This window comes from Zootoca vivipara, chromosome 5, assembly GCF_965207765.1.
Source record: "Zootoca vivipara chromosome 5, rZooViv2.hap1.1, whole genome shotgun sequence".
Classification (NCBI taxonomy): Eukaryota; Metazoa; Chordata; class Lepidosauria; order Squamata; family Lacertidae; genus Zootoca; species Zootoca vivipara.
Window position 1 is genome coordinate 77,150,194 of NC_142588.1, and position 12,488 is coordinate 77,162,681.

General features: G+C 41.2%; 1 protein-coding gene across 4 annotated transcripts in view; it reads left to right on the plus strand.

The window, feature by feature from the left end:
• Positions 1–3,632: 3,632 nt before the first annotated feature.
• The window catches only part of RSRC1 (arginine and serine rich coiled-coil 1), a 159,739-nt gene continuing 150,883 nt past the window's right edge, over positions 3,633–12,488 (plus strand). For 2 of the 4 annotated variants that reach the window (XM_088669135.1, XM_088669134.1), the window contains exons 1-2: positions 3,633–3,730; positions 6,374–6,564. In XM_088669135.1, the coding sequence (XP_088525261.1) occupies positions 6,383–6,564 (182 nt within the window). In that variant the 5' untranslated portion in view covers positions 3,633–3,730; positions 6,374–6,382. The remainder of the gene's footprint in view (positions 3,731–6,373; positions 6,565–12,488) is intronic. The other 2 variants (XM_035133475.3, XM_035133474.3) reach the window with 1 other exon arrangement.

Consider the following 12,488-nt stretch of genomic DNA (forward strand, 5'->3'; position numbering starts at 1 on the left):
CACCCCCGCCAAACAACCAGCTAGATCCTTGGGTCTTTTAGATAAAATAAAAATAAAAACGCGGAATGCTTTGCTCGGCTCACACGCTGCCAGCCCAATCCTAAACCCGCCTGGGAAGACGGCGCTTGCCCTTGAAGCCCAGGGACGAAGCGAGCTTCTAGCCACAACCGCAGCCTGAATTAAACCCTGTACGATTGAGACCCGTTTAGAGTTGCGGGGAGGGAGGAGAGACAGCAGCAGAGAGGTGAACTCCATCAGAATTGTCCCAGCCTGTGTTGGGTCCCAGCCTGTCCCTTGGATATGTTGTCACTCACTCACTCACTCTCTGTCTGCATTTCCTACACGTCGACCCTAGATTTAACACTGATTTGAGTATAATTCCGAATAAACCGTCGAAGGTTTTGCGATGTATATATATGCACATATATTGGTCTCCTTCCCATTCCTGCCTGCGCCATGGTACTAAGTTAGGTCTCTGGCTAATTCCTGGGACTCTGGGAGCGCTCAAGGCGCCGGGGGCTCCCCATTTCAGGGAATTTTGCCTGTAAAAATCCCCTAGACGTTTTCTGCTTTATTGGGGGGTTTGGGTGCGGTGGATTTAGCCACCCTTTTGGAAATGCGAAGGGAGGCTGACATCTCCGGGAAGATACGCAGCAGTCGGATCAGTTTAGCCTGGAGATGCGCTCGAGTTATATTGAGAGGGGAAACCGTTCCTGTTTTCTAATGGTCGGGGCTGTAAAATGCCGAGAGATTAAAGCTTTTGTTGTGATTTTGCCGTGAGTTAGATTGCTGTTGCTGCATTTTGCTTTAGGTTTCTATTCTTCATGTTGTTTTGGTTGGTTTTTTTAAAATTTCCTCTCTGGGGTGGATTTGCTCTTCAGAAGACTACAACTAAAATACATGGATTCATATAAGATCTGAGATACATAAATGATTTGGGAAAATCTGGCCAGTCTCTTCTTCAGGACGTGGGAAACTCTTAGGTTGCAATCCGATGCACAATCGCTTGGGAGTTAAGTTCCATTGAACTCAGGGGCGCGTGTGTGATCTCAGGAAAAGGACAGGGTTGCAAAACAGGTTTGAGGAGTTGGTCTCGGAATTAACAGAACTGACTTTAAAGCTTGAGCTCTCACTAGACTTTTTTTTTTGGGGGGGGTGTAGAGGGCTGCAGAGTGCACTTGTCCAAATGTAGTTTGAAAACAACCGCCTCTTTCCATTTCCTCACCTGGAAAATGGGAGCATCTTTGTAAACTCGACGTTGGAATATGTATTGCTAGTTTGTTCTCTCCTTTCTTCTCCTTTCTTTAATCTCATTATGTACAAATATTTGAATTTAACGCTTTATTGGGGGGGGGGGCGCAGACTTTACACCTTGGACAGAGTGGTTCTGGAAACTATTCCAAGTCCGGATTATGAGTTAATTAAAAATAAAGCAAAACTGATTCCCTTTTCCAATATGTTACGGGAAAGGGTGCTTCTCAAAAGGTGCTTAAAATATGTGATTTGTTTTGCATGTAGTTCAGGCAAACGATGAACTTTTAAATAATTTGTAGGAAAATTACGTGAACATCTTCTTAACTCTCTGTTTTGTGGTTGTTGCTATTAAGCCTGTTAGGATACAGACTGGGTGCTCCGACATGCGAAAGTGCTTGACTTGCAGAGAAGCCACTGAAATGTTATGTTCTATCGCCTAGGGGGGAATTGTTTATCGCCGAAAAGCTAAAAGAAGCATACACAATTATTCTAATGGAAAAAGAATTGGAAAATGAAAAAATGGCTAACAACATTCAAGTGAATAATACATCACTTCAAAACATTCCCCACTGTTTTCAATGAAACTTCTACAGCATCTACTGGAGGCACCAAGTGCAAAACTTTCGGAGACCAATCTTTTTCAGATAATTAATTGGCTGGGCCTCCCTTTTTAAATCACAAAATTCAGTTTTATGCAAATTTTTAACATCCCCACGTGGATCCCACTTTTCAACACCGTCGACACACACACAAAACAGAGATTAAAAATAATAATAATAAGGACAAGACACAAGTAAAGTGGATGTTTCCTGTGGAATTTGATTATAGGATAGAGAAACATGATTAGGCATCACCCAGTGGAATCCAGAAACATGTAAATTAAATATATACTCACGGTATTTTTCACTCCTATGGATTATTATTATACTTTCCACTGGAAAGCATGATCCTCGGAAAGCCTGTATAGAATAGCCTATATATGCCAGAATTATCAGAGCTAGATATCTGATTTAGGACGCAAGCAATCCTATACAAACTTACCTGGGAGTAAGTTCCATTAAACTCAATAGCCCTTACTTCTGAGGAGACATGTATAGGATTGCACTGTAAGTTTGGTATAACTGTAAGCAAGTTAAGCGTCTCAACAACCTATCACCTGGACTGCTGAATTGTTAGCACCAGTAAATTTGCGTGAAATAAACTCAGGAGGTGTAAGAAATTCCGGACACAACATTTACTTTCGCCGAAAGCAGTGGGTTTGCTCTGATATAATCCAAACCACCACTTGGAACCGCGAGCATGAAGTGTAGAAGCAAGTACATTTAGGATCGCAGCAGAAGTCTGGGGGGGGGGGAGGATTTGTTGCTTTGAATCAAAGTTTAAGCCCGGATGCCTGAAATTTAAGCAAATGCGTGAATGCATAAAGTTTCCTTGTGAGATTATGTTCTGATCTCCCATCTAAAAAAACCCAAGACCTCCTTTGCCCCATTGAGCACAGCATTTCAGCTCCCTGTGAATAAACGTAGCGCTGCCGCACCGGGCAGTTTGAAGACCGGGGCCTATTCTTCTTGACCCACCACCCAGAAGCCACCCAGAGCAAAGCAAACAGCGGCTACTTTTACCCCTGTCAGACAAAAGCGTCTCGTCTTTACAGCAAAGAAAGGAAATGGTTTTCTCAGAGAGTCGAGGGGAAAAAAATATGTCAATGTAGCATGAATTCCAGGAAAGAGCGACCTTCTTTAATTACTCTTAGCTTAAATGAAAAACGATAAATTTTATTCTTACATCCTCCTCCAACGGGGCGTCTAAACTCCCCTCCTCCCGCAACCAGCACAACCCTTAAATAGTCTCAACTGGGAAACTAATTTGCACCTAACCTTAGAAAGCCCATCATTTCCAAAGAAGGAAAATTGCAGGGTGTTTTTTTAAAAAAGCAATTTGCAGATAAATCACTGCAGTTTTAATCACAGCGCACCTTATACAGACAGAATTCTGTGATTTATTCCGGGTCCTCCCCCCCCCTCCCACGCCGCTTTCTTTCCTGGGGAGGAGGTGGGTGTGGGGTGGAGGGAGAAGGTAAGGAATAAAGAAAGGGCATGAATGACAACTTGCACCCGCATCATCGTCATTATTATTTTCTTAAAAAGGGGGGAACACCCCTCCGAGGACCAATTAATTAGATTTGTTTATGTGGTCAGCAATGTTGCTTAAATAAGGAAAAGCAAAGAAAGAGGAAGAACGCCGAATAGCGAGCTAGCTAGCCTACTAGACGAGGGGGTGGGGGTTGGGAAGAGGAAAAAAGTGGCCTTTCTAATCGATGCATTCGGCGCTCTTCGGCTGGGCTGCGTGAATAGATGAGCTCCGGGGATCGTCTAGTCAGGCCTGAGAGGAGGAAGGAGGCGCCGAAGCTGAAACTACGGAAGCTCTGCGGCCTTCGGCGGGCGCGCCGGTTTCGGAGGTAAATGGGCTCGCGCCGGTGGGTCCGGTTGCTATGGTTGCGATGGCTCCGTGGGCCTTAGGCCTCGGGGACCGAAACAAAAACAATGCCCAAGGGGTGGGTGGGTGTCGGAGCGGGTCTGGCAGGAGGGAACCGCTGCGGCCTAGTTCGCAGGCGCCTGCGAGACCAGCCTCGTCGGCCTTGCCATCTCTGACGCGGGAAGCGCGGCGAGCTTTCCTTAGGCCTCGGCTCGGTGGGTGGGTGTTTGGCGTATGCGGAGCGCCAAGCTCCCCGTCCCCTGCTGGCTTTAGCGAGGGGAGGCCTCGCTCTCGTCAGTTTGGCGCTGCCTCCTCCGACTGTGCTCGCGTGGGCCTACAACTCCCATTATCTCTAGCTAGCAGCACCAGTGGTCAGGGATGATGGGAATTGTAGTCTCAAAACATGCCGAGGGCCGAGGTTGAGGAAGTCTGCCCTGGGTGGACGTCTTAGGGCCCTGGAAACCTTCGTGCCAAAAGCCCCCCCCCCCGACCCTGAAGTGGGTGCCCTCGTGTCTCACCCAGAACTCGCGTTAAAAAAGAGCAACAGAAGAAGAACCCAGCTGGATCAGAAAAAGGCCCATCTAGCCCAGCATCCTGTTATTGGAGTGGACGGCCAAGTTGCCTGTGCGAAGCCTGTGAGCAGGACCCACCCTCTGCTCTTGTAATTCCCAAGTGAACAACTCGCAGACATACTGCCTCCCTGAGTAGGATCCAGGAGCCTAATACAGTATAGCTATTGATAGCCTCATCCTCCATGGATGAAAGTCTGCTGCTCTCTCAAAGCCCTCCCAAGATGGTGGTCTCACTACAACTTTGGGGAGTGACTTCCCTATGACTTGGGCATTGCATGAAAGAAGTAGCTTTTATTTGTTTGCCCTGTTCTGACATTCAGCTCCAGTGGATGGTCTCAACCAGAGGGAGACGTGAGAGAGGGAGGAAAACTGCTCCCTCTCTGCTTTCACCACACCATGCATGGTTTTCTTTACACTTGTGATGTCCTGTCCCACACCCCACCCCACACTTGACTCGTTGCACCAATAACCTGCGTGGCAAGTCAATGTATTGGGGGGGGGGGAGTGAAAGGTGCTGCAGCTTCAACTCCCAACTGTATGTGGGAGATGCCACTTCTATTTTGTTTTGTCACTAATTTAGCAGTATATATGAGGACAAATTAACCGTGATCCTCCAGTTGCATGATCATTTGGAAGAGATTCTGGTTGAGGTCAATGGGGTTTCATTTAGATCACATATAAGCCCTGTTTTTAAAAGAGCTACACTGATTGTCAGTTCATTTATGGTTCCGATTCAGAGTGCTCTTGGTGGTTATGCCACTCTGGTGGTGGCGGCTCGAGGAGAGAGCATTGTGGCAGCCCCTAAGTCAGGCATAGGCAGCCTTGGCTCTCCAGATGTTTTGGAACTACAACTCCCATGATCCCTGACCACTGGCCCTGTTAGCTAGGGATCATGGGAGTTGCAGTTCCAAAACATCTGGAGAGCCAAGGTTGCCTATGCCTGCCCTAAGTTGTAGAACTCTCTCCCCACATAGGTGCACCTAGCAGCTTCAGTATGTAGGTTTCACTGAATGCTGAAGGTACCTCTTTAGCCTTTGACATCTGAGATGTACGGTATATTTTTAAGATCCACCTTTTTGTGATTGCATTCTTTTTAAATTGTTCCTAACGTTATATTTTAAGTTGTTATAACCTGCCATTGGACTTAAGGATAATAATAATAATTTACTTCCAGGTAAATGTATATAGGTTCACAAGTTGAATAAAGCTAGCTCCTACTGCCTGTGCTATTTGTGACATGTATCTTCTAAGCTGGCAATTCTTGTTTTACCCTGTTTCTCATATTTTAAGACATACCCATAAAATAAGCCATAGCAGGATTTTTAAGCATTCAAGGAATATAAGCCATACCCCGAAAATAAGACATAGTGATAGGCACAGCAGCAATGCCGGCTGCGGCAGGAGGAGGAGGAAAAAAATAAGACATCCCTTGAAAATAAGCCATAGTATGTTTTTTTGAGGAAAAAATAAATATAAGACATGTCTTATAATATGAGAAACACGGTAGTATTGTATACTGTATTAGTTTCTCTTCTTCCAAACACTTTCCTGCATTCCAGAAGGTTAGACCCTTAGAAAAATGTCCTCTTTAATCCTCCTTGTTCCATTCTTCAATTTTTACTGAATGCAAGGCCAAGTTTCTTGCCTTGTTTATGTTCATCACAATTGCACTAAACTTCAATGGAGGTAATAGTTTTAAGCTGAAATCTTATGCATAAGTACCTGGGAACAAGTGCTTGAACATACTAGGACTTCCAAGACAACATCCATTTGTTAGGGTGAAAGCTTTTCCCAGTCTTCCCCAAGGAAAAAATGAAACTTTCTTCACACACTTGGGCGTTCCCAGTTATCATTCCTAAGGAGAGTTATTTGGAAGCAAGCTCTCTTAATTTCAGTGATAAAAGTAAATATGATCAGGATTGTTGTTTGCAGCATTGGAAAAGGTGTTACAAGAGAGCAGGTCTAAACTGAATACTGGTGCATGGAGATTGGTACGGGTACAGCAGGCTTTCTATGAGAATGTTTAAGATTTCATCTGATGTTTACAGTACTTTTCTCTTTTTAAAAAATAGCTTGTTAAAATGGGTCGCCGCTCATCAGACACCGAAGAAGAGAGTAGAAGCAAAAGAAAAAAGAAACACCGTAGGAGGTCATCTTCAAGCAGTTCTTCTGATAGCAGAACTTACAGCCGTAAAAAATCAGGAAGGAAGTCAAGGTCACGGTCTCGAGATCTCCAGTTTCGTTCACATTCATATGAAAAGAGGTAAATGAATTAATTTGTATTGGGTTTTGAAAGTGTTTGTAGAAAAGGCTGCTTAAAATATTTAGCAGGCATAATTCACAGCTTGATCCAACATTTTGCTGTAGATAATGGCATATACAGTACAGGCAATGCCCAATTTACGCATGTCCAATTGACGTGCGACCATGCATGCACACATAGTGACAACCCACAAGTGGCTCGAAAAGGGGGTGGAATGGGGTGGGCAGGGAGAGCTTATGTGCCCTGCGCTGATGCACTGGGTGGGGTGGGGGTCAGGAATGTAACCCCATGCAAATCAGTTGTTGCCTGTAGGTTGTAGCATAAAGATCCAGCAAAGACACTAAGAAACAAAATATCCCCCTTGCTCTGGTGTTCATCCAGGGCTACTGTGTGAGTGCTCTGCTCCAATTGGCAATACCTTTTGGATTGAGGCACTAGTGGAGAGGAAGGTAGAGCTGCTGGTTATTTCTTGCACATCATCCAGTGTGTACTGAAGTGGTTTTGGATTATTGCATGGGTGCAGTGTTGCATTCCATATATTGGGGGGCAACATTAACAATCAACCAGATTTTCAATGCAAAGTGGGTAATGCAGGTTGGCTATGACTCATTTGGCTTGCATAGGATGCTGCTTCAACTGTGTCCAAACAAACTGGATTACAGCCGTATGTGGTTGAATCTGGATATGCCACTGGGTTATATGGAAGGAGAGGATCAGGAATTAAGTCCCCTTATTGCTCTCTGGTTAGTATAAATTTGTGGACATAATTTGGGGCAACTGTTGTTTATGTATCAATTCCATGTGATTGGAATGTGGCCCAATCTGACCCACCTGACACCTCCCTGATTATGCTTTTCATAAAGCTCCCTTAAATTTGTTTTTTGTCATGCTCTTTGTTCCTGCTCGTTTAGTGAGTATTACTTTTCCAAGTTCAGAAACAGCATCTACCTGCTTTTTACCTAGGGTGGTTCCTTTCCTTATCTGTGTAACAGTTACAGGTAGGTAGCTGTGTTGGTCTGACATTGTCGAAACAAAACAAAACAAAAAAATCCTTCCAGTAGCTAAGTTTGTCATTGGTATGAGCTTTCATGTGCATGCACACTTCTTCAGATACACTGAAACAGAAGTCACCAGACCCTTGTGTATAGTCAGAGGGTGGGGAGGGGTATTACTCAGCAGGGTGGTGGGAATGGGTGATTGCCTGATAGGAGTGGTAAACCTGTTGACGACTGTTAATGGCTGTTAATGGCTGCAATTAGTCTTGCAGGAAAAAGCAAGGGGGTGAGATGGCTAAAGAAAGCTTTATCATGTATAATGAGATAAGAATCCAGTGTCTTTATTTAGACCAGGTTTATCCATGGTTTTAAGCTTGGTAATGAATTCAGCAACTTCTCTTTCCAGTCTGTTTCTGAAATTTCCCTCACTTTGTAAGTTTGGTATTGAGGAACTACCATATTACTGGTAAAAAATAAAACTTCTACATTACTGAATTTCAGTAAAAATATAACAACAACAACAACAACAACAACAACAATTTATTATTCATACCCCGCCCATCTGGCTGGGTTTCCCCAGCCACTCTGGGTGGCTTCTAACCAAATATTAAAAACAATACAGCATCAAACATTAAAAACTTCCCTAAACAGGAATGGCAATGAAAGAAAGCTTCTTGCTGAAAATAATATCATTAACAGTCACTCTTAGGGCTTTTGATGTGTCTTTTTATATTTTAGTTGAAAAGAAACAAATATTTACAACAAAGTTTCTTAGTCCAAAATCAGAAAATTATTATGTGTTTTCCAGTAGTGTCCATTTCTCATTTCTCAGATGGACGTATTCTTTTTTCCTTTGCACATAATCTGTCCATTCAACTTGGCAGTTTCAAGAATGTTGATAAATCGTTCCTTGCTAGATGAACAGAAACTTGTTCCAATATCTAGCAATTTTGGGGGAGCATTTTTTACAAATCCAAAATCAATTAGATGGAATGAATATTCAATAATATAACTCTAGGATCTAATTTTACCAGATTACCGCTAACATGTTATATAATTTCTAACACCTGGATATATAAGAACATAAGAAGAGTCTTGCTAGATTTGTCAGAGGCCTAGTTCAGTATTCTGTTTTCAGCCATGGCTAACTGGATACCTATGGCATGTTCAAGTACAAGGTCGTGGATGCAGTAGCCCTATTTTGCTGTGGCCCAAGAAATGGTATTTGGAGACATGCTGTTTCTGATCTAGGAGGCAACATACAGACACCTATATGAAGGCTGAAAATAATTTTACATATATTAGTAGGTGTATACTTTTAAAATTAATATCTAGTGAGTTCCAATGAATGTAATTATTCAGTGTTAATCCTATTTTGGCATTGTTAGCTTCTCCAACATTTCAGTCAGCTCTTAATATGAAGCATTTAGCTTCAAAAAGATGAAGCATTAGCTTAGTGCTCTATTTACTTGCATGTCTTCTGAACTTTTTCAATTTGGCAGTCACAGGGTTTGTATGTGTGTATAGGGTGGATTTTTTTAAAGAGTCTTATCTGTAAAGACCCTCCAGGATTTATAGGCATGGTGCTTGTATGTAGTGTTTAGATGATGATGATAATAATAACAACAACAACAACAACAACAATTTTTTATTATTATTTGTACCCCTCCCATCTGGCTGGGTTGCCCCAGCCACTCTTAAACTGTTCCCTCTCTGAGAGTAATACATTTCAGACTGAGACAAAACCCTGCTTACACTATATAAATCTCCTTCAATATCCTGTCGTAGAGTAGAATCAAAGCAATTTTGCCTCTGCTGTTTGATATCGTCTTTGAAAATGAACAGAAATGAGCCAGCACTTAAATTCTAGCAAGATGCCCACCAAGGGTAGGAATGTGTATGGAACCATGAAGCTGGGCTGCAGCTCAGTGGGTGGGTGAATGTCTGTCCCATCTTTCTTTCTCCTCTGGATTTGCCCACCTTTCTTTCCCAGGCCCCTTGTGCATGGACCATTGCTTCTGGCATTCTTTAATCTCTTCGTTCTGCACCTTTACCTTAGCTGCTTCCTTCCTCTTTTTACTTTCATTTCTATTCAGATATGATTCTTTCTCATGATCACAGTGATAAGCTTGTCAGATGATTGGACTGTATATCAAAATGTGTATAAGAAATGTATGACTCATTGGATAATGAGTTAAGATTGTTTGCCTGAACCTTTGGAGACGATATCCCTGATTTTTTAGGATCTGCACTGTCATTGCATTGTCATTCTGCTGTATTTCTAGATAGTAACTTTGCTTGACACTCTCACTTCTGTTCTCCCACATTTTAAAAAATTCTTTCTTCCAGGTGTCTGAAGTATTGCAATATCTGTCCCTTTCCGTATTTTTTTAAAATTAAATTTTTAACAACGTAATTTTATTAATCCAGATTTCCAAAATAGCCTACAAAAGAGAACCATAAAACAAATATAAAACAGATCAAAAACATCAAAACAAAAGCAGTTATCATAGCAACATTAAATTACAAATCCTGGGTAATCTTTTTTTGGGGAAACGTTCTAAAACGTGGCTCTCTAGGCAACCCAGTTAGGTGGTGGCATTTAATAATAGTAATTATTATTAAGAAAGCCTACAGATCGGCAGGGATATTTAGAGAAGGACCTCTGGTGCCAGACTTAACAAACAGGTAGGTCTCTTTTTTAAAAAAGAAACGAAACGAAAGCCATTCCGTAATCTGTATAATAACAATAATAATAATAATAATAATAGTAATAATAATTTATACCCCGCCCATCTGGCTGGGTTTCCCCAGCCACTCTGGGTGGCTTACAACAGAAACATTAAAATACACTAATTTCTTAAACATTAAAAGCCTCCCTAAACAGGGCTGCCTTCAGATGATTGTTAGACCCATAAATAGCTCTGAGGTGAGTGTGAGGATCAGACTACTGGCTATTGATGTCTTTCATGAGGTGGGTAAAGCAGTTTTGTTCTCCTATGCTACCCTTAACTCAGCCTGGTGCCTGAGGGTTTGGAGTGCATTGCTATTGGATGACACGTGGCTCCTTTTCACTCTTTCGTCTAGTACTTGAGAAAGCTTCTGTGGTTCTGACTGGGTGCCTGGAGGTGGTCATGGGCTGAATGAGGGCTGACAAACTCTGGCACAATGTAGACAAGACAGGTGGGAAGAACATAATCTGTAGTAGGGATTAAGTCAGTTTTGGATGCGGGTGTAGTCCCATTGAAAAATCACATTTGCATTTGATTAAATTTAATCCTGGGAGATATAATTCATAAAGACCAAGCGGGCTTTGTTAAAGGCAGAAAAGTAAAAGATAATATAAGGAACATTGTCAACATATTTGAGTGCCTAGAGAACAGAAGAGATAAAAAGTGACGCAGAAAAAAAGTGACGCAGAAGAAGTGTTTGATAGAGTATCATGGCCGTTTATGCTAAGAATAATAAAGGAAATAAAATTAGGCGACAAAATGGAAAGGGCAATTGGCGCAATATATGAAAATCAAAAAGCAAAATTATTAATAAATGGAAAATTTACAGACGAGATAAACATTACAAGAGGCACCAGGCAGGGATGTCCCTTATCGCCACTACTCTTTATAATTTACGCTGGAAGTTCTATTCAAAGCCATGAGAGGATGAACAAATAAAAGGTATAGTAATAGGCAACAAAAAATACAAAGTTAGGGCTTTCGCCGATGACATAGTGATAACAACAGAAGACCCCATAATCACTATCCCCCAAACATTACAAAGAATTACAGAATATGGAAAATTGGCAGGCTTAAAAATAAATTAGACAAAACAAGCATGTTAATAAAAAATTTGGAAATAGAAGAAAAAAGCAAATTACAAGAAATAACTGGATTAAAAATCAATAAAAAATGAAATATTTAGGAATTAAGATGACAATTAAAAGTATTGATTTAATACAAGAAAATTATATAAATACATGGAAAGAGATTAAAAAAAGATGGAAATTTGGAAAAAAATTAAAGACATCTCTTATGGGAAGAATTTCATTAATTAAAATGTGTGTCATTTCAAAAATGAATTATTTATTTCAAAACCTACCAATATTAGGGAAAGAGAATATTTCAAGGATTGGAAAAAGGATATTACAAAGTTTATTTGGAATGGGAAAAAACCCAGAATAAAATATAAGATTATGATAGATCATAGAAAGAGAGGGGGGTTTGGATTACCGGACATGGAACTATATCATGACGCAGCGGCCCTAACATGGATAAAAGATTGGATGGAATTAAAAAATAATGATTTGTTAGATCTAGAAGGAGAGGGAATAGCCTTTGGGTGGCACTGGTACCCAATGAAAGAAAAAGTAAGCAAGAAAAATATCTTCATGCTCAACATTATAAAAAAATCTTTATACAAAGTGCGGCAGAAATAAAGAAGATTCTTCGAACCCAGAACCCCCTGGTGGATATCCCCATTAGAAATCGTGGCAGTTAAAAGATGAAACATGGAAGGTGATTGGCCATCCTATAAAAAATTATTGGAAAAAAAGAAGGGATATTAAAATTAAAAGAGTACACGGAAATCAAAAGTTATTTCAGCAGTTGGTTACAATATTTTCAAGTAAATCAAATTGGATTCGGGAAAGAAACCTCAAAATTGGATGAAATTCTATTAGGATCAAAGGATAAATATATAAAAAATCTATATCAAATCTTATTGGCATGGGAAACGGAGGAAGAGCTAACAAAGAGTTCAATGATTAGATGGGGTCAAGACCTGGGAAAAACAATAATGATGAATAATTGGGAAAAATTGTGGGAGAGAAATTCAAAATTCACACCTAATTATGACATAAAGGAGAATTTGTTAAAAATGCAAAATAGGTGGCATTTAACCCCGGATAAATTGGCTAAGATGTACCCGGGTGTT